This window comes from Bufo bufo, chromosome 6 (genome assembly GCF_905171765.1).
Source record: "Bufo bufo chromosome 6, aBufBuf1.1, whole genome shotgun sequence".
Classification (NCBI taxonomy): domain Eukaryota; kingdom Metazoa; phylum Chordata; class Amphibia; order Anura; family Bufonidae; genus Bufo; species Bufo bufo.
In genome coordinates this window covers 52,308,553-52,331,094 of record NC_053394.1, presented here as the reverse complement: position 1 = coordinate 52,331,094, position 22,542 = coordinate 52,308,553, and the positions used below count along the sequence as shown (strand labels likewise).

Genomic DNA, 22,542 nt, shown 5'->3' with positions numbered 1-22,542 from the left:
ATCAGTCCCTTATGGAGCTGGATTGTGGTTAGGGGGCACAGTCTCCAGGACAAAACCTAGTTCACACATGCCGTAAACGCCGCAGGTATGTTGCGTTTTAGAGGAGCAGGGAAGTGGAGGAGATTTTAACAAATCTGGTCCATACTTGGGCCACGGTCACAAGGCTTTGCCACAAAAAATCCGGCGGTGGCCTCACCGCCATTAGTGGATCCAGCGGTTTAGAGCCGCAACCATGCCAACAAAAGGACCGGCTCTCTCTTGGCTCGGTGTCCGGACGGACCCCGCTAGATGAAGCAGGAAGTGTCTGTGGTATAGCGCCATTCAACGGGGCCTGGGCTGCAAGCAACGTTTATCTCGCAAGAATTTGGCGAGTGGCGTCACTGGGACGTCTGTCAGAGCGAAGTGCTTCCGGGTGCCAGTAGGAAGGGCAGTCCATAGGTTCGGCGGCTGGACAGGGCGGACACGAATCCGTTTGGTCCAGTGCATTGAAACTGAAAAACTGGCGGTTTCTGCAGCAAAATCCACTGTGTGAACGGGGCCATAACGTTACCTGTGGTGCAGATTTGAAATCCACAATCTGTCCATTTATGTTGCAGATTTCTGTAGTGCAAACGTGCCAGATTTCTGCTGCTGGTTCTACGGCAAACTACGCTTTGGATTTTACTTCCGCCATGTGGACTCGCCCTCTGCGCATGCTCACACTGCGTTTTTGGCACAGATTCCATGCCCGAAACCCACTTGTCAGTTGGAATCCACACAGCGAAAAAGATCAATTGTTGCGATCCTTCTTGCAGAGGTTTCGGCACAGAATCCATGGCAGGTGGCCTAAGTAGATTAGCCCGCACAGATTGACTGGTGCTAAATCCGTACGTGGATCCGTGGAAGAAACTCAAGGATCAGTGCATTTCAAACTTTGCCACAACATAACCTGAATGGGTTCGCAATCTGCAATATACAGCAAAAGATAGGACATTTCCAATCTTTTGTAATGCAAAGCCACGGACCCAAAAGCCCGTGGAAGCGCTTCGGAGTGCTTCTGTTCCATGCCGTATCTTGCAGATTGCGAACCCGTTCAAGTCAGTGGGTCGCATCCCTAACAACCTGCTCTATAGAAATAGCACATGATCTAACCTGTCAGGTGAACGCCGTAAAAAAAAAATGAAAACTGTGCCAGAACAGTCATTTTTTGGTTACCTTGCATCACAAAAAGTGTAATATAGAGCAATCAATAATCATATTTACCCCAAAATACTACCAATAAAACTGTCACCTTATCCTGTTATTTCCAAAATGGGGGAATTTTTTGGGAGTTTCTACTTTAGGGGTGCATCGGGGGGGCTTCAAATGTGACCTGGCAACTTAAAATTGTCATATGGCAACTTATCCAAGTGAAATCTGCCCTCCAAAATCCATATGGCGCTCCTTCCCTTGTGCGCCCATACAGCAGTTTGCCACCACATGTGGGGTGTTTCTGTAAACTGCAGAATCGGGGAAATAGACATTGGACCAGATTTATCATTAGCTCAAGTCAAAATAATGTTGTGAAAAAGTAACAAATTTTTGCGCAATCGCTAAAACTGTGCAAAAATTTGCGCCTTTTATTGGCTCTGCGCTATGCTCGCAGTTTTCTCAAAGTGGGCGTGTTTTCTTATGTCAATGAATCTCTAGACAGATTTACTATTGCGACTAGGGATGTCCCAATTAAAAAATTTTTAGCACCGAGTACCGATACTTTTATTTAAGTACTCACCGATACCAATTATAACAATGAAATAAATAACACATTTATTTTGTGACCACTGACCAACCAAAAGTCCAAAAAACAGAACTATAACATTAAGGCCTCTTTCACACGGACGTTGCGGGAAAAGGTGCGGGTGCGTTGCGGGAACATGCACGATTTTTCCGCGCGAGTGCAAAACATTGTAATGCGTTTTGCACGCGCGTGAGAAAAATCGGCATGTTTGGTACCCAAACCCGAACTTCTTCACAGAAGTTCGAGCTTGGGATCGGTGTTCTGTAGATTGTATTATTTTCCCTTATAACATGGTTATAAGGGAAAATAATAGCATTCTGAATACAGAATGCATAGTAAAATAGTGCTGGAGGGGTTAAAAAAATAATAATAATAATAAGTTAACTCACCTTAATCCACTTGATCGCGCAGCCGGCATCTCTTCTGTCTTCATCTTTGCTGTGTGCAGGAAAAGGACCTGTGGTGACGTCACTCCGGTCATCACATGGTCCGTCACATAATCTTTTACCATGGTGATGGATCATGTGATGACCGGAGTGACGTCACCACAGGTCCTTTTCCTGCACACAGCAAAGATGAAGACAGAAGAGATGCCGGGCTCCGCGATCAAGTGGATTAAGGTGAGTTAAATTATTATTTATTTATTTTTTAACCCCTCCAGCGCTATTTTACTATGCATTCTGTATTCAGAATGCTATTATTTTCCCTTTATAACCATGTTATAAGGGAAAATAATAATGATCGGGTCTTCATCCCGATCGTCTCCTAGCAACCGTGCGTGAAAATAGCACCGCATCCGTACTTGCTTGCGGATGCTTGCGATTTTCACGCAACCCCATTCATTTCTATGGGGCCTGCGTTACGTGAAAAATGCACAAAGAGGAGCATGCTGCGATTTTCACGCAACGCACAAGTGATGCGTGAAAGTCACCGCTCATGTGAACAGCCCCATAGAAATGAATGGGTCATGATTCAGTGCGGGTGCAATGCGTTCAACTCACGCATTGCACCCGCGCGGAAATCTCGCCCGTGTGAAAGGGGCCTAAGTACAAGAGGCAGTGTATCAATTATTTTTGTAATATAAGTGGAAGGTTTTTTTAAGGAACAGAAGCATTTCTGCATGGTCAGCTAGAAGTCTGTTTCTGCCTGCGGTCAGAACGTGAGACACTGAGCTGAACAGTCTTTCACTTTCCACACTACTGCATGGGGCTGAAAGATACCTTTGCGCCATTACAGCCTGTTGTAGAAATATTAATAGTTGTAATCTGCTCTCCAAAGTCTTTGTGTAACGAAAGGTAAAAATCCCTCAACCACAGTCAGAGCCAGACCCAGGTGTTACCATCTTGAATTCTGAGCAACTCCTCCCCCGCCCTGCTCAGTCTGTGTCTTTTATTTACTCACAAAAGGTGTAAAAGGGGCTGGCCCAAGACAAGGATACAGGAAGTGATGACATACAGGAAGTGATGACATACAGGAAGTGATGTCAAAGGACAGGGCGGGGCAATCAATGTGGCTGGGCAGACAATGCACACGCCCCATCCCTGTATAAGGAAGGATGAGTCATGTCCATTGTCTGATCAGCCAGGTGGCCGCCCACCCCCCATCACTGTCAGCATGGACCTCATTCAATACTGCTCAAAGGTGATCAGTATCTAATGAAGATCATTCTACTGGTTCCCATAGGTTTGAAATTATCTGCGAGGCATTGCTACGGCTATTGTCAGTATACGGTACGAGTATACCGACAAGGCAGATATGCATGTCTTAAAAGCAGATATGTCTCCAGAAAGGGATAGCGAAGCCGCAGCAGAGGTATAATATGTATCTCTCGTTATGCAGACTTCACTTCTCTAATGTGTATAGACATTTGAAGGGAAGAAGCCCAGTGCTTGCACTTAGTGCTCACAAACCGGCAGACGCCCCCCTACACACTGAGAACACGTCTCCAAGCCCGTGGGAAGGTTTTCATACTGACTGTTTTGCCACTGGTCCCGATTCAACCCAAGTACCCGCTGCTAGAGCGCTCCCTGGCTAAATCCGACACAGGGAGACAGATGACAATCAATAAAAACACACACATATCCTAAGATAAAATGTCCGCATAATAAAATTTCCACAACAAGCCAAAGCTGGAAAACGTATTTTATTTAATGCCCAGTATTTAAAGCCTGGACTGTGTTTTTCAGGAAATAGCAGATGAGCATCCCTCTACATCTGAGAGCATCACTCCAAAAGCTGCTACGATACCTACATAAAGGGAATCAACTCGGTAAAGGAAGAGAGCATATTTAAAAGAAGAAAAACTACCACAAGAGGACACAGTTTTAAATTAGAGGGGCAAAGGTTTAAAAGTAATATCAGGAAGTATTACTTTACTGAGAGAGTAGTGGATGCATGGAATAGCCTTCCTGCAGAAGTGGTAGCTGCAAATACAGTGAAGGGGTTTAAGCATGCATGGGATAGGCATAAGGCTATCCTTCATATAAGATAGGGCCGGGGGCTATCCATAGTATTCAGTATATTGGGCAGACTAGATGGGCCAAATGGTTCTTATCTGCCGACACATTCTATGTTTCTATGTTTCTAGAGGAGAACACGGTGCCACGCTCAGATAGTCCACTTAAAGGGTTTCTACCACCTCATTCTGACCTAATTAGCTCTCAGACACTAGCGATCTGCTAGTGTCTGATCTACCTAACCATGCTAGTCTCAGACCTGTGTGTGGATCCGTTTCACTAAAAAACTAACTTTTATTAATATGCTAATGGTTAGGTAGATCAGACACTAGCAGATCGCTAGTGTCTGAGAGCTAATTAGGTCAAAATGAGGTGGTAGAAACCCTTTAAGTGGACTATCTGAGCGTGGCACCGTGTTCTCCTCTAGGTATCGTAGCAGCTTTTGGAGTGATGCTCTCAGATGTAGAGGGATGCTCATCTGCTATTTCCTGAAAAGCACAGTCCAGGCTGGTACTCGGCTTGTCATGGTGTGGTTGTTTGACAGCTGGTTCTTCCTCAAGCGTGGCTGCGTCTTCCGAAAGCTTTTGAAGTTCAACAACAAACATTTCTTTGACCTGCCTGGCACTGTCAGCATTTGAAAAGAATCGATCTTTATACCTAGAATAAAGGTTAATTTCAGGTTAATTTGCATATGTATCAAATAGGTTTTTTTACACAATAAAAGCACAGAGAGCTATGGGGACTGGGTATTGCGGATGCGTTAGCGGCCATCTACCAGCCCATGTCCTCAGCTCTATACACACAATCCCGGTGACAGGTTCCCTTTAACACATCAGTTAATCACGGACACGTGCTGTGTGGAGACACATATCAGTATACGTGTGTTATACACATCAGTGGCTTTCCACAGACCGTGGGTCCATGGTGACACCATAGAAGCATGTCCAATTTTGTCGCTGATTATGGATCCCTCACACATAGTCTGTGAAAACCGCGGACGCAACATGGACGCAATCCGTGTTTGGTCCTTGGTTTTCACGGATCATTGCTAGAATATCCTCTGGAAATTTTCAGCCTAGGATTGTCCGTGGAATACGAATGACACACAGAGGGCAAAAAACGGACACAAAGACATCTTCAGCTATGGGGACTGGGTATTGCGGATGTGCTAGCGGCCATCTAGCAACCCATGGCCTCAGCTCTATACACAAAATCCCGGCGACAGGTTCCCTTTAAAGCTTTATTTTTTTTTTATAATGATTTTTAAATAGCAAAAAGTTACTGCATTAACTTGGATCAATTATTGTTGCTGTCCAGCTTCATCCATGCCTTTTATCGTATTTTTGGCACTGTCACAGACCGTCCACAGCATGAACAGAACTTTTAGGAATTGCCCAAGTCTCAAGCATTTCCTGAAGGATGTTTGCTATTGCTTGACCAGTGTGAGAGCCTTGAAATGCCTTTGCATGGAGCATAACTTGTTTTAGAGAATAATCCTCCTCCTCATCTATCCACTGCGCTGTTACTCCCACTGCCGCTCCATATGTCAGCAGTGAAGCTGATGCCGGTGACATGCTTTTTAACGGTGTCATGTATTTGTGGTAAGATTACATCAGTGACATAGTGGCGACTGGGAATCTCGTACTTCGGCTCTAAAACATTAACAAATCGTCGAAAACCCACGTTATCCACTATTGACAGTGGTTGATCATCAAGAATAATAAACTGAGTAAGCGCCTCTGTTATTTGTATAGCTCTTGGGTTATCTCTTGAAAACTTTTCTCGTCATAGTGTTTCCCAACCAGCGTGCCTCCAGCTGTTGCAAAACTACCACTCCCAGCCTGCCCAGACAGCCAAAGGCTGTCCGGCATGCTGGGAGTTGTAGTTTTGCAACAGCTGGAGTCACATTGGTTGGGATTCACTATTATATACCAATTCCACCCCCCCCCCCCTCACCTTATTTTATATTCACTGTTTGAACATGAAATGGAGAGAAATTAACAGAATTTCTCCTCCATTTCATGCACCATACCCACCTGGCCTGCTGTAATCCTTTCCATGCGGATGCACCAGAGTACTGGGAGGAAGTGGCTTTAACGTCCTCCCAGTGCTAGGCAACCGCATGGGACTTGGGAGCCGCCACACAGAAGTCCCGCCCCCCCACGCCGATCAGCTGGGAGCGCAGCTGCCGCACGGAAGCCAACATCGGACCCGCCGCCGCCATCCCCACCGCTGATCATCTGTGACACAGGACTCGCCACTGCACGGCCATCAGGTATCGGCCGTGGTATCGGCAACATTTGTACGAGTACAAGTACTCGTGCAAATGTCCGGTATCTGTCCCGATACTGGTATCGGTATCGGGACATCCCTAATTGCGACAATTTAAAAAGTCACAAAAATTTTTGCAATTTCACTCCAGTGAGGACCATGCTTATCTTATGCGACTTTGTAATAGAACATGCATATTTTTTGTAAAGATGTGCGACTTTTGTAAAGCCGCTTACTGAAGGATAAACTGCTACCGTCAAACCACATTTATCACAGTATTAAAGGACCATTAATAAATCTGACTTAGCCAAAAGTGACTTTGGACATATGTAAAAGTGGAGTAAGATGTAAGTGTAATGATAAATCTGGCCCATTGAGTTTTATCGGCTGTTAACCCTTGATGTATTGCAGGAAAAATGGATTGAAATGGGAAATCTGCCCAAAAAAAGTGAAATGTAAAAATGTCATCTCCTTTTCCCTTTAATTCTTATGGAACACCTAAAGGGTTAACAAGGTTTGTAAAATCATTTTTTAAATAACTTGAGGGGTGTAGTTTCTAAAATGGGGTCATTTATGGGGGGTTTCTACTATGTAAGCCTCACAAAGTCACTTTATAACTGAACTGGTCCTTAAAAAAATGGGTTTCGGAAATTTTCTTAAAATGGATAAATTTGCTTCTAAAATTTTAAGCCTTATAACATCCTAAATAATAAAATGACATTTACAAATGATTCCAACATAAAAGTGGACATATGGGAAATGTAAAGTAATAACTCTTTCATGATGTATGACTATCTGCCATAAAAGCAAAGAAATTCTAATTTTGAAAATTTTCTGTAAATTTAGGATTTTTTTAATAAGTATCGTTGAATTATATCGACTCAGATTTTCCACTATCATGAAGTACAATGTATCACGAGAAAATATATTCTCAGAATGGCTTGGATAAGTAAAAGCGTTCCAAAGTTATTACCACATAAAGTGACACATGCTAAATTTCTAAAAAACTGCCTGGTCCTTAAAGAGGACCTTTCATATATATTTTTTTTAGTTTAATTAAATACCTTTCCTTGAGGGGTAACCCCCCCCCCTCCCCCTCTCTGATGCTGCCACCCTGCCTGTTTTTTTCAAATATCGCTTGTACACCCCACTGTGCCCCCCCCCCGCCCTGCAGTTTTCCCGCTCAGTGTGTTAATCCTGAGCATCGGTACAGGGAGGAGGAGACGCCAGGGTTTGTCAGTGGGCGTCTCCTTCTCCCTGGCTGTGCCGCAATCCAATCACAGTGGAGAGAGTCACAGCCAGGGAGAAGGAGACGCCCACTAAGAAACCCTGGCGTCTCCTCCTCCCTGTACCGATGCTCAGGATTAACACGCTGAGCGGGAAAACTGCGGGGGGGCACATTGGGGTGTACGAGAGATATTTGAAAAAAACAGGCAGGGTTGCAGCATCCGGGGGGGGGGGGGGGGGGGGGTACCCCGCAAGGAAATGTATTTAATTAAACTAAAAAAAAAAAACATGAAAGGTCCTCTTTAAGGTGAAAAATGGCAAGGTCCTTAAGAGGTTAATATAAGAAACGCAGACAACCCCTATAAATTGGTTCTAAAAATGACCTTGTGACATATAGCATAGGCTATCTCTGACAGAAGCTTAAAAGGGTTCTGCACTTTCATTTAACTGATGATCTATCCTCTGGATAGATCATCTTCTTCTGATCGGCGGGGGTCAGACACCTGGGACCCCCGCCGATCAGCTGTTTGGGAAGGCAGCGGAGCTCCAGCAGCACCGCGGCCTTCTCACTGTTTACCGCCGGGCCGCCGGCCCACTGACGTCACGACTAGTATCAACTAGCGTGGGCGGGGCTAAGCTCTGTTCACTTGAATGGAGCTTAGCCCCGCCCACGCTAGTTGATACTAGTCGTGACATCAGTGGGCCGGCGGCCCAGCGGTAAACAGTGAGAAGGCCACGGCGCTGCTGGAGCGCCGCTGCCTTCTGAAACAGCTGATCGGCGGGGGTCCCGGGTGTCGGACCCCCGCCGATCAGAAGCTGATGATCTATCCAGACGATAGATCATCAGTTAAATGAAAGTGTAGAACCCCTTTAAAGGGGTTGTCCGAGTTATGAAAAAAAATAATATAGCACTGAAAATCTGATATATAACTGAGCTAAGCAAGTTTTATGCAAAAAATATATATATATCCCCTCATTTCCCTGGTTCTTTTCTGGCCCTTTGTTTACATGCAATAAAAACAATCTCTGCCCCTCCCCCTGCTCTGCTAAGGGAGTGAATACAAGAGCTGCCCTGAGTGACATGTCTGACTGCTGGGAGACTCTGCAGCATGTTGTATGTGTAGGACAAGTCCAAGCTGTATAATGACACTGCTAAGGGAGTGGATACAAGAGCTGCCCTGAGTGCTGGGAGAATCAACAGCAACTTGTATGTGTAGGACTACAAGTCCCAGCGGTATAATGACACTGCTAATACACACAGGATCTTCCCCCTACCTTCTTGTGCAATGCTCTCTCTAGTATGTCAGCTCCTGTGCCCAGCATTGTCTCCTCACTGCCTGGAGAGCTGTGCAGCTGAAGGGGTTAAGAATCCTAGCAGAGAGTAGATGGCAGTGAAGGGGGCGTGGCCAGCACAGTGATGTCTCGTTTACAGGCTTGTAAACGACCTTTATCAGAGCAGGGAGAGAAGCTGACATCACAGGTCATGTGACCCTCAGTGAAATCTGAGAAACCAGGCACTGTAGATAAAGTGAGTTAATTGGAAAGCTGTTACATTTGCTTAGTTAGGAACATCGAAAGAACAAAAAAATAACTCGGACAACCCCTTTAACCCCTTCCCGACATATGACGTAATAGTCATGGCGGCAGGTGCGTTCCCGTACTGTTACGTCATGGTGATCGGGCGTGCACCGGAGCGGTGCCCGCCCAATTACTGCAGGGCCCGGCAGTCCCTGGTAGCCGGGCCTCTGCTGTATCCGCCAGCATCACTGTTCAAGGATTTGCGGTGGGTGAGGGAGCCCATCGGGTGCCCGCGCTGCTATGGCGGGGACCCAATGGGTGAGAAGGCAGCCCGATGCCGTGCAGAGGCTGCCCAATGCCCTGCACGGCATCGGGACCTGCCTTCTACGGGTGCCCAGGAGATCCAGCCTCAGGCCAGGTCTCCTAGGCAACCTGTTAGCGTATTAGGGTTCATTCACACGTCCGTAGTGTATTGCGGATCCGCAATACACCCGGCCAGCACCCCCATAGAACTGCCTATTCTTGTCCGCAATTGCTCTAATGTTCTATTTTTTTCCGGAGCGGTGTGCTCTCCGCATCCATTCCTGCCCCATTGAGAATGAATGGGTTTGCACCCGTTCCGGATATTGGCAAACGGATGCGGACCCATTCCACGGACGTGTGAATGGTCCCTTACTCAGTGTAATACACTAACAGGCAATGCATTACAATACAGATGTATTGTAATGCATTGCAGAGGGGATCAGACCCCCAAAAGTAAAGTCCTAGAGTGGGACAGAAATAAAGTAAAAAAAATGAGTTTTTAATTTTAAAAAAATGACGTCCCTTTCCCCTGATTTTATATAAAAAAAAGAAAACACACACATATCAGGTATCGCAGCGTCCGTAACGACCGGCTCTATAAATATATCACATGATCCACCCCATCAGATAAACACCGTAAACAAAATAAAATAAAAACTGTTTAAAAAAAAGCTATTTTTTCATAAAAAGTGCAACACCAAGCGATCAAAAAGGCATATGCCCCCAAAAATGGTACCAATAGAACCGTCACCTCATCTTGCAAAAAAGAGCCCCTACATAAGACAATCGCCCAAAAAATAAAAATAAACTATAGCTCTCAGAACATGGAGACACTAAAACATAATTTTTTTTTTTGTTTCAAAAATGCAATTATTGTGTCAAAGTGAAATAAATAAATAAAAAGTATACATATTAGGTATCACCTCATCCGTAACAACCAGCTCTATAAAAATATCAATTTTTTGTCACCTAACATCATTTAAAGTGCAATACCAAACGATCAAAAAGGCGTATGCCCCCAAAATAGAACCAATCAAACAATCAGTCATCTCATCCCTCAAAAAAAAAGCTATTTTTTCATAAAAAGTGCAACACCAAGCGATCAAAAAGGCATATGCCCCCAAAAATGGTACCAATAGAACCGTCACCTCATCTTGCAAAAAAGAGCCCCTACATAAGACAATCGCCCAAAAAATAAAAATAAACTATAGCTCTCAGAACATGGAGACACTAAAACATAATTTTTTTTTTTGTTTCAAAAATGCAATTATTGTGTCAAAGTGAAATAAATAAAAAAAAGTATACATATTAGGTATCACCTCATCCGTAACAACCAGCTCTATAAAAATATCAATTTTTTGTCACCTAACATCATTTAAAGTGCAATACCAAACGATCAAAAAGGTGTATGCCCCCAAAGTAGAACCAATCAAACAATCAGTCATCTCATCCCTCAAAAAATGAGCACCTACATAAGACAATCCCCCAAAAAATAAAAAAAACTATGGCTCTCAGACTATGGAGACACTAAAACATAATTTTTTTTGTTTAAAAAATGCTAGTATTGTGTAAAACTTAAATAAATAAGAAAAAGTATACGTTAGGTATTGCCACGTCCGTAACGACCTGCTCTATAAAAATATCACGTGACCTAACCCCTCAGGTAAACGCTGTAAAAATAAGAAAAAACTGTCCCAAAACAACCAATTTTTTTGGTCACCTTGCCTCATAAAGTGTAATAATGAATGATCAAAAAATCATATGTACCCAAAAATGGTACAAATAAAAACATCAACTCTTCCTGCAAAAAATGAGCCCCTGTACAAGACGATTGGCAGAAAAATAAAATAAATATGGCGTTCAGAAACTGGAGACACAAAAACATTTTATTTTCCAAAAATGCTTTATTATGTAATACTGAAACAAAGAAAGTAGACATATTTGATATCATTGCGTCCGTAACAACCTGCTCTATTAAAATAGCGCATGATCTAACTTGTCAGATAAACATTATAAAAAATAAAAACAATGCCAAAACAGCCATTTTTTTGTTACCTTGCCTCACAAAAAACATAATATACAGCGATTAAAAATCATATGTACCCCAAAATAGTACCAATAAAACTATCACCTTATCCCCTAGTTTCCAAAATGGGGTCACTTTTGGGAGTTTCTACTGTAATGGTGCATCAGGGGGCTTCAAATGGGACATGGTGTCTAAAAACCAGTCCAGGAAAATCTGCCTTCCATGTGGCGCTCCTTTCCTTCTGCGCCCTGCCGTGTGCTCGTACATCAGTTTACGACCACATGTGGGGTGTTTCTGTAAACCTCAGAATCAGGGTAATAAATGTTGAGTTTTGTTTGGCTGTTAACCCTCGACGTGTTAAAGAAAAAAATGGATTAAAATGGAAAATCTGCCAAAAAAGTGAAATTTAGAAATGTAATCTCCATTTTCCTTTAATTCTTGTGGAACGCCTAAAGGGTTAACAAAGTTTGTAAAATAAGTTTTGAGTAACTTGAGGGGTGTAGTTTCTACAATGGGGTCATTTATGGGGGGTTTCTATTATGTAAGCCCCATAAAGTGACTTCAGACGTGAACTGGTCCTTAAAAAGTGGGTTTTGTAAAAAAAAAGTGAGATTTCCAAAATGATGCAAACATAAAGTAGACATATGGGGAATGTTAAGTAATAAATATTTTATGAGGTATCACTTTCTCTTTTAAAAGCAGAGACATTTAAATTTAGAAAATTGCGAGTTTTTCAAAATTTTGGTCAATTTGGGATTTTTTCATAAATAAAGGTGAAATATATTGACTCAAATTTATGACTGTCATGAAGTACAATGTGTCACGAGAAAACAGTCTCAGAATGACTTGGATAGGTAAAAGCGTTCCAAAGCTAATACCACATAAAGTGACACATGTCAGATTTGCAAAAAATGGCCTGGGCAGGAAGGTGAAAACTGGCCCGGGTTAGAAGGGGTTAAGGTGGATTTACACTGCCCAATATTCAGGCACATTATCAGGCTCGTTCCGACAATCTGTCTGTGTAATTGTACCGCCCGTCACCTGATGAACAAGCAAAACGCTCATTCATCAGGTGATCCTATTGTTCGTGCAGGCACATGAATCACTGTGAGCAACAGACTGTGCAGTCTAAACAGCGATTTCCACCCAGAAACAATGATCCTGTATGAGGACGAGGGATCGCTATACTGTGGAGGAGATCGCTGCATGTAAATGCAGAGCTTCACCTCCACTGAGCGAGCAGCCAACTGTCAAATTGGCTGTAACATCGGGCAGTGTAAACCCCTCTTTATTTTCCTGGGTAACAAAGGATCAGCATGATAAGAGTCATCATGTGGGATCATATGATGTCAGAGAAGAGACGGCCGGTCCTGCTGAGATCAGTGGGGGTCCAGTGTTCCCCTATTTGGAGCTCCAGTCCTGTATGGCCATTGCTGCTCCATTCCACTCCATTGTTAAAGGGGTTTTCCAGGGTTTAGAGACGACCTATACTCAGGGTAGGTAATCAATATCAGACTGGTGGGGGTTCGACACCCGCCACTCCCACCGATTAGCTGCTTCATGTAGCGGCCGCTGCCATAAACTATACAGTGTAGGAAGCAGACAGCTCAGTACACAGTCTAGTGGCCATGCTGTGGTATTGCAGCTCAGCTCCTATTCAAGGGAAGCCTTCTGCTCTGTACACTCTATGGCTTCCAATGCAGCGGCTGCTTGAAACAGCTGATTGGTAGGAGTGTCAAGAAGTGTCGAATGATCGGATATAAATGACCTATCCCAAGGTGCGGTCATCATTATCTGTTGCTCGGACAACAATATTGTATAGAGGAACAAGCCTTTTCCGTCTCACCTTGCCCACATGTAATCAGCTAATTCTTCTCCACTCAAGCAGTGTCCACAACAGTGGAAGAACTTGTGGGACTGGTTCCTTCACATACCTGAGAGCTGGGGAGAACCGCAATGCAAGTTATTTGCGGACTCTCATTCTGTGTCTACCAGGAAAGGGTGAGAACCTGGCTTTTCCAGTTTTGTAAAATGATTGTGTCACAAAGTTATGGACTGGTCTAGTACTGAGGAACTGAGTACAAAGCACAGTTTCTAAACATGGGGGAGAGGTGGCTGCTATCGAGTTTCCTTTATATTCTCCTGAGCGGTGAGTAAATTGCAGACATCCCAACCTGGAAAAACTAATTTCAGGGAGGTTTTCTTATTTATTTTTTTCACGAACTTTTTAGTACATTTTCCAAACATATGCAGTATCTGCACACTTTGCTCTATGGTGTGGAGGACTGGGCTCATTACCCTACCCCAAATTATCATATTTATATATATGATTAAAGCATCCAGGGGGTGTGACTTTAACACTGGGGTAAATAATATAATTAAAATGGAGGGTTAAATGTGTAAATGTATTTTTTTTAAAATGCATCTCTCTCAATAGTTCTATAGCTACTGAATGAGACACAAGAAGGGATGCCTTTAACATATAGATCTCCTTGAGAAGCCAATTTGACCCTAAAGGGTTAATTCAACCTGTAATCTAAACTCTGTCCTGTCACTTCTCTTATCTCTCTGCTCTGCTATCTGACTCTGAGATAAACCTTTCCGGGATATATTGTCTATCTAATAGCGGGAGACTCCCTGAACCTCCGGGAGACTTGAGATCCCTGAAATTGGGTTTTTGGAGTTCCAGACATGTCTTGCATACAGCAGTGGTATGTGTGGGGCAGAACGATCTAGGAATATACACAGCGCACAAGTAACCAAGGAGCCACATAGCAGAATATAGATGGGACTCTGTTCCTTCTTACTTTGGTCTCCACGTTGTCCTCTGTGCCTTCTGCTTCTTTCCTTGCTCTCCCGATCATCTAAATATGAATGGAGATGGCTGGGCGACCTTAGTTGTCTGCCTGCTACCAAAATCTGTCAAGTCTGCAAGGTGACTGGTTATACATGGTAATCATTATTATAGTTATTATCATATAATTATAATAAGCTACTGTTATTACATTAAAGATTTGTATTTTATAACCATACAGTAACTTCATTACCTTACACCGATCAGCCACAGTATTAAAAAAAAAAAAAACCTCCAATGTAAAATAATTGTAAATGTAATAAATTAAAAAATCTGCAAGCACCATACATAAATTGATCAATCAAGTGGTAACATTTTCTTAGTAAAACCAAAAAGTAAATATAGAAAATAATAGCTGCCTAAAACCTGTTCAGGTAATTGCTCAAGGTAAAATCAACCGCGGGCCCTGCAGCAACACACATACATATAATTAAGGGCTCATTCAGACGACCGTATGTTTGTGTCCGCATCAATGGGGCCGCAAAAGATGCAGACAGCACACTGTCCGCATCCGTACTTCCGTTCCGTGGCCTCGCAAAAAGATAGAACATGTCCTATTGTTGTCCGCAGCTGCGGACAAGAATAGTCATTTCTATCATAGGGCTGGCCGTTCTGTTCAGCAAAATGCAGAACGCACATGGCCGGTATCCGTGATTTGCGGACCGCAAAAACAGATACGGTCTTATGAATGAACCCTAACAAAGACAGACCTGTCGCGTATAGAAATGCCGTTAAATAAGGTTCAGATCAGCCCAACGTTGTCAAACAAACAAAATGATATGGGGTGAATGTTGTATCTGATGTGCCGCTAATTTCCCCATGTTGTGGTATAGGACTTAGTAGTTTTTGAAGTTAGTAGTTCCAGTTGTCCAAACCAAAAAAGAGAGTAAGATACAATCCCACTACTGGTGGCCTCACCACAAGCTAGATGAAACGCTGCAGAGTTCCCAGCGTCGTTCTCGTAGGCACTGAAGGGAAAATGAGACTTCGCACATGCATTGTGGAGATCCGGTAGTTGGTTGTTTCTTGTAGTTCCACGGGCTGTTAGTTAGGTCTTATGCACACGACGATGTATGCCCCGTGCCCATGCACTTCTATTTGTGGTCCCCAATGCACGGGCACCATCCTTGTATGCGGATCGCGGACCCATTCAAGTGAATGATACATTCTGCACCTGATGCCCATCTCCTTCAAATCATGCCCCCTCCCACCTTTAGATTGACAGCGCTAGACCTCTGGTCTAGCGTTGAGATCTCACCCCTGCGTGCCTGCTGTCTAGGACGGCACGTACACACCACATCCTCAGTAAAGTGCTGCAGAATGTGTCAGCGCTGTATGAGTGAGCAAAATAAAGTGAATAGTCAGTTCTAGAAGGTCATTTGTTGGAAGTCGGAAAAATGGTCAAGTAAAGATCTGTGCAATTTTTTCCAAGGTTCAGGGGGGATGGCTGGACAACTGGGTCAGCACATCTCCAAAACTGCAGGTCTTGTGGGATATTCCCTGCAGGCTGCCGCTACTACCTTCCATGGGTCAAGGGTGCTGAAGGCTCACTCGTGGGCTGTGGGGGCCATGCATGTGGGATGGAAGGCTAGCCCATTCTGATCCCACAGAGTAGCTATTAATGCTGGCTAAGATAATAGGGTATCACAACTTGCTCCATATGGGTTTGAGTAGGTGTAGAAAGCGCCTGGATGATGGGGCATTGAAAGAAGGTGGCCTGGTCTGATGAATCATGTCTACTTTTACATCATGTGGACATGTGAGTTCACACTTCAGTTATTTCCATCAGTTATTGTGAGTCAAAACCAGGTGCGGGTCAAAAACACAGAACAGGAGGACATTTTTCCACTACACCTGATCTCTGAGGAGGCTTCACTCCTGGTTTTGGCTCAAACAACTGATGTAAATAACTGACCAACTGAAGTGTGAACTGGGCCTTACCGGGGGAAGAGATGGCACCAGGATGCTATATGGGAGGAAGACAAAATGGCCGAAGCAGTGTGATACTCTGAGCATTAGGGTGCATTCACAGGACCATATGTATCTATGACGTTCGTGTTGCAACTGTTTTTTTGAGGATCCATTGCAACAATGCCTATTCTTATCCACAAAAGGGACAAGAATGGGAATTTTCCCTACTCACGCCAGGTCTAAAAAAGTGGGTGTGGTGTGGGCGGGATGGCGTCTCATTTTCTACACCTGTTTTAGGCGTAGAAAATGGTATAAATGTAAGGCTACATGCACACGAACGCTAGGGCTCCGTGCTCATGCTGCGGGCTGCAAACTGCTGTCCGCAATGCACGGGCACAGACTGTGGGACAGCCGCATGCAGATTGCGGACCTATTCACTTGAATGGGGTCCGCAATCCGCATCCGACGGTCCGCACCGCAAAAAAGTAGTACATGCGCTACTTTTTTGCTGTGTGGAGGCACGGCCAGAAACACCATGGAAGCACTCCATAGTGCTTCCGTAGGGTTCCGATCCGTGCCTCCGTTCCGCATCTCCGTGATTGCGGACCCATTCAAGTGAATGGGTCCGCGATCCATGATGCGGAATGCACACGGCCGGTGCCCGTGTATTGCGGACCCGCTATATGTGGGCCACCATACGGCCACGGGGGGCACATGGTTGTTAATGGGTCCGCGATCCGCATGCAGCTGCCCCACGGTCTGTGCCCGTGCATTGCGGACCGCAACACGGGCACGGAGCCCTAACGTTCGTGTGCCCCCCCCCCCGTGGCCGTATTGCGGCCCGCATACAGCGGGTCTGCAATACGCGGGCATCGGCCGTGTGCATTACGGATCGCGGCTTGCATGCACTACTTTTTTGTCGGATGCAGATTGCGGACCCCATTCAAGTGAATCCGCATGCGGCTGCCCCACGGTCTGTGCCCGTGAATTGCGGACCGCAATTTGCGATCCACAGCATGGGCACGGAGCCCTAACGTTCGTGTGTATGTAGCCTAAGACTGTCTTACATTTAGACTGGCGCTGGGTGCGCCGAAGTTATATAGAGGTCTGCACCTGTTCATAACTTTGGCGGGTCCACCGCAAGATATACGGGTTATTAAGACTGGCATCTAAAACGCCAGTCTTAATAAATGACCCCCATAGTGTCTGTGGGATGTGTTGTAAGATAAGGCCATACATGGAGGCCGCACCTCAAAAAAAACGTAAGGTACTCCGCGTGCATTCCGTTTCCTTACGTCAGTATTTCCGTTCCGCCAAAAAATAGAACATGTCCTATAATTGTCCGCATTACGGACAAGGATAGTACCGTTGTATTAGGGGGCCAGCTGTTCCGTTCCGCAAAATACGGAATGCACACGGACATCATCCGTATTTTTAGCGGATCCGTTTTTTGCGGACCGCAAAATACATACGGTCGTGTGCATGAGACCATAGGCCTTAGATCTCATTTCCTTTTTAGTTTCCGTTTGATGTCTGAGATAAAAATAGTACGTTTCATCCGTGAAGATGTCCGTGTGTCCGTTTTTTGCCCTCCGTGTTTTATAGATATTCCACAGACACTGCTAAGCTGAAAATCATTTTCCAGAGCATCTCCTATTAGTGGTCAGTGAAAAATGGACCAAACACAGACGCTGTCTGTGTTATGTCCGTGTTTTTTCGCAGATCCATAGACTATACTGGATGTGTTTGGTCTGCATCACGGACCAAAGTTGCGCATGTCTCCGTGATTTTTTTCACTGACCCACGGCCAGTAAAAAAATACTGATATAGGGGATAACTTGAAACAATTGGAATACCCCTTTAGTGTACGGAACCAATCTTGGATCAACAAAGGGTTCTGTAGTGATGGGACCCGACTATTCACAGCCGTAATACCCATCCTAACATGGTGCAATATTGTGGTGTGTGAACCCAGACTAAAGCACTGTGCAGATGGTTAGCTTTCTCCTCTCCATATTTTAGTGGCTTCCCCCTGGTTTCCTACCACACTCCACAAATGTATTGAATGATTTCCTACGTGATGGAGAAATTAAATTGTCAGACCAATAAGGGGCCAATGAGAGCGTTTTGTGTACAATAGTAGGTGCTATATAAAGAAAAATGAGCCATATAATATAATACCGTCTCCCTAGTCACCGGCCACCTTCAGGATGCATCGACACAAAGAATGGCCGGAAGGAGGTTATTCACAGAAAAACACATAACGTCGTGAGGATTTACAGATACAGGGATAACTGGAGAATCCCTAACCCTGGGTTCACACCTGAGCGTTCTGAAAGGAGCGCTCTGTATGCGCGATTGTACGGGCGTTTACAAGCGCGCATACAGAGACAAGCGAACACCCATTGTCGCGCGTTCCCAAAAGTCTATGTACGGGAACGCGCGACAAAACGCCCCAAAGAAGCTCAAGTACTTGTTTGAGCGTCGGGCGTTTTGAGCGTCGTACGCGCTGTAAAACGCCCAGGTGAGAACCATTCCCATAGGGAAGCATTGGTTTCTCCTTGTTGTGCGTTTTACAGCGCGTAGGAACGCGCTGTAAAACGCTCAGGTGTGAACTTAGGGTAAAGCCCAGAAAATTGCAAGGCATTGTTAAGCGGCTGACGTCTGACAAAGGGAAAGTCACAAAGTGATAACTATCGGAAGTTACCCATTTATAATCCATTATGTGTCTACTTAATGGAGAGCTCGTATGAAGCAGGGGCAGATTGGCCGTTGCCCAGGGGGCCCCCTGAGCCCTCCTCACGGCCGGCCACTGGAAGTTTTTGGGGATGTATTTTGTGCTGCTGGCAGTATTTTGTGATGACTGTGGAATTTGGTTCTGTTGGGTGGTATAATGTGCCACAATATGGTATTGCTGGCCCTGCCTTCCATCAATTTGGACCCGACTACAAAACGGGTCAACTTTTTGTATATTTTCCAGGGCTAGTCCTTCCCTGGTATGAAGACTCAGGCTTTGTTTACACACGTGGAGTGTCGGATTTGGGTACCTAGGGCCCACCAGTAAAATTTATTTTGGGGGCCCCCTTACGGATACATTTAAGTATAATAAATAATTAACAAGTTTTGTATATGAACATAGGCTGGTTGAGGTGCTGTACATTGAATATATGCATGTAGTGCAGTAAGTCTACTGTGTTATGTGCCACTTGTGCAGGGGGTGGGAGACTAGGGGCCCATCGGGGGATTCCCCTGTGCACCTGTGGGCCAGTCCAAGCCGACACATGGATTTGCTGCACCATTTTGGTGCGCATCAAAAATATAGAACAAGCGTACAGAACAATGCATGTAAATGGGGGTTTGGATTTTAAAAGGGTTCTCCGGGCTACAGATGTTCATGGCAGACAGCTCCGTACACCGTGTAGTGGCTATGTCCGAGTACTGCAACTCCGCTCCTATTCAAGTGAATGGGAGAGTTACAGTATGCCAGTGTATGAAGCCTTCTGCTTCCTCTCCATACATTGTGTCACGAGGGTGTCAAGAACCACGCCTGACTCCGTTATACCCGGGGTCAGGAAGTCGCAGCGGTTGGCTGCACGCTCTATGTAAGATAGGGCTGTTTCCTTATGGTAGCTTTCTGGGTTTGCTTTGCAAACCCTTTTGGCTCACTCAGGGATCTGTAGCTCCATCTCCTCAGCTGTTTCTTGTCCAGCACTCCCAACCTCCTTATATTCCCCTCTCACACTTCTATGGTTGCCAGATATAGAGCTTCCTGCCTGGACTTCTATACTGACCCTCTGGGGCTGTGTTGCTGCGTTCTCTGGTTGTTGGTCCAGAACGTTACCCTCCGGATCCCTGTTGGACCTTTGTGGTCTATTGTGGTCGCCCACTTGGGTGTATGTGTTTGTCTGTTTTGTCTGTCCTCTCCTTGGTGTTTTCCTCTTAGTGTCAGTGGTGCGGACTAGCAATCCCACCGGCCCGTTCACTATCTAGGGCTCATTCTAGGGAAAGCCAGGGTTTAGGCACGTGATCGCCGCACGGGTGAGGAACCCGTCTAGGGACGTCAGGGCAGTCAGGTGCCAGCCGCAAGGTGAGTCAGGGGTCACCACCTTTCCCTCTCCCTTGGGCAGGGCTTTCCCTTTTCCCTCCCTGTGTGTGACGCCGGTAATTACACATTGTTAGTGTTCGGCACGGAAGCAGCTGGTCTTGGGGGTGTCAGACCCCCATAATCTGATATTGATGGCTTACCTTGAAGATAGATCATCAATAGACATGAGAGAATTGATTCTAATGAACCACATTCATTAGCAGCGCATTCGCAGTTGGTATTTTCACTGCTCAGGTAGCAGCGGCAGATCCTCTGTGCTTGTGCAGAGACTCTGAGCAATGATGGGGGCGCAAGATTGACCGGTCCAAGCGAGATGTCTGGTCCTGGACTTGACGTAACATACAGGTGAAACTCAAAAAATTTAAATATCGTGCAAAAGTTCATTTATTTCAGTAATGCAACTTTAAATTAGAATATTATGAAAAGGTTCAATATTCTAGGCTCAAAGTGTCACACTCTAGTCAGCTAATTAATCTGTACCCCCTGAGCAAAGGGGACCTGAGATTCTGACTTTGGGGTTTCATAAACTGTAAGCGATAATCATCCAAATTATAACAAATAAAGGCTTGAAATATCTCGCTTTGCATGTAATGAGTCTCATATATTAGTTTCACCTTTTAAGTTGCATTACTGAATAAATGAACTTTGCACAATATTCTAATTTTTCGAGTTTCTCCTGTAAACTGTACGTTAGTCCACGAGGCCCCCATGGGTTTATATTACAGAACCACAAGCACTCAATATGGTGTTTCTATGAGGCACTGACGTCTCTCCGAAAATTACATGGAACACCTCCATATACCTCCCTTTCACTTTACAATGACCAAGCTTTATGTACTCCTATCATCACCTCTCTCTGCGCCAAGACACTCAAACAACAGCAATACGTCATCTGTCAGTTCATCCAAGATCAGGCTGACAGCGGTTACTCCCTGCACACGACCTAATCTTGCGAAACGGTGGAATTCACACCAGTCTGGTATTACGAGTCCTGCTGTACATGTCGTGCATCATTAAAACACATAAAGATCTGTGCTCCAGATTCTAATCCTGATCAACAGAAAATTATTTGCAAGAATACGAGGGCTTGTAAACATTAGTTCTATGTCAAACATTTATTCCGTACATGGCTCCCACCCCTCTCCTCATACATTGCACAGAGCATGCTTGACCTAGCATGAAGCGAGCTTGTGGCAGGGTCACTGTGCCGAGCGTTTTTCCAAACAATGTACAGTACAGTTAATAGAAGGAGGTTCCCCGTTGAGGACCTTCATCCATTAGCCACAGTGGCACGTCCATACATTACACAGACAGAACATTGTTTTCCCACGTCCCAAAAACAGGAGTCCACAATGAGAATGGAGCAATGTGTGACCACCATGCCATTCACTTCTATGGGACTGGCATGTACAGGGGTCAGCATTTCTCCAGCAGTCCCACAGAAGTCAATGGCATGGTGGTCACCCATTTGTGCCACCGCTTATTCTCATCGAGGACTCCGGGACCTTCGTGTTTTGTGATGTAGAAAAACAATGGTCTGTCTGTGTAATGAATGGGTCCTCTGCTTTTGCAATTGCTGGGATTCCCAGCGGTCAGACCACAAGCTTTTGGATGCTTATTCCCTATCCTGGTATTAGCAAAAAGTATTGTTAGGCTAGTTTCACATCTGGGTTTACCTGATCCGGCAGAGGAACAGCCTGCCGGAGTTCACCGTATCTGGCATAGCCGGATTCTGCCGTTCCCTGCCAGACTCCACTGACTGTAACGGATTAGCCTGGTTTCTGGCACAAGTGTGGCTTTTGGCCAGACAAGAAACACATCAGTCACATCAGTACCTGTCCCTGCAGTGCCCATGGGAAACACACAGAAACTGGATGCAGATGTTGCCCTCAGATTCTAAATGAACATATCAGCACTTCAAGGCAAGACTACTAGCCACTAAACCACCGTGCTGACGGGAATAGGTCCAACACCACTGTAAGGGCTCATGCACATGAACGTGTGCTGGCTGTTCTGCAATTTGCGGTCCCCAATGCCCGGGCAACATCCATTCTGTTTCCACAGACGGATGCAGACCCATTCAACTTGAATAGGTCCGTGATCCATCCGCACTGC

At 45.0% G+C, this 22,542-nt stretch overlaps 1 protein-coding gene across 2 annotated transcripts in view; it reads left to right on the top strand.

Annotated features, from left to right (window-relative positions):
- Positions 1-22,542, top strand: part of LOC121004858 (disintegrin and metalloproteinase domain-containing protein 9-like) — a 97,976-nt gene continuing 75,434 nt past the window's right edge. For both annotated transcript variants that reach the window (XM_040437251.1, XM_040437250.1), the window contains exons 1-2: positions 1-85; positions 13,446-13,706. In XM_040437251.1, the coding sequence (XP_040293185.1) occupies positions 13,658-13,706 (49 nt within the window). In that variant the 5' untranslated portion in view covers positions 1-85; positions 13,446-13,657. The remainder of the gene's footprint in view (positions 86-13,445; positions 13,707-22,542) is intronic.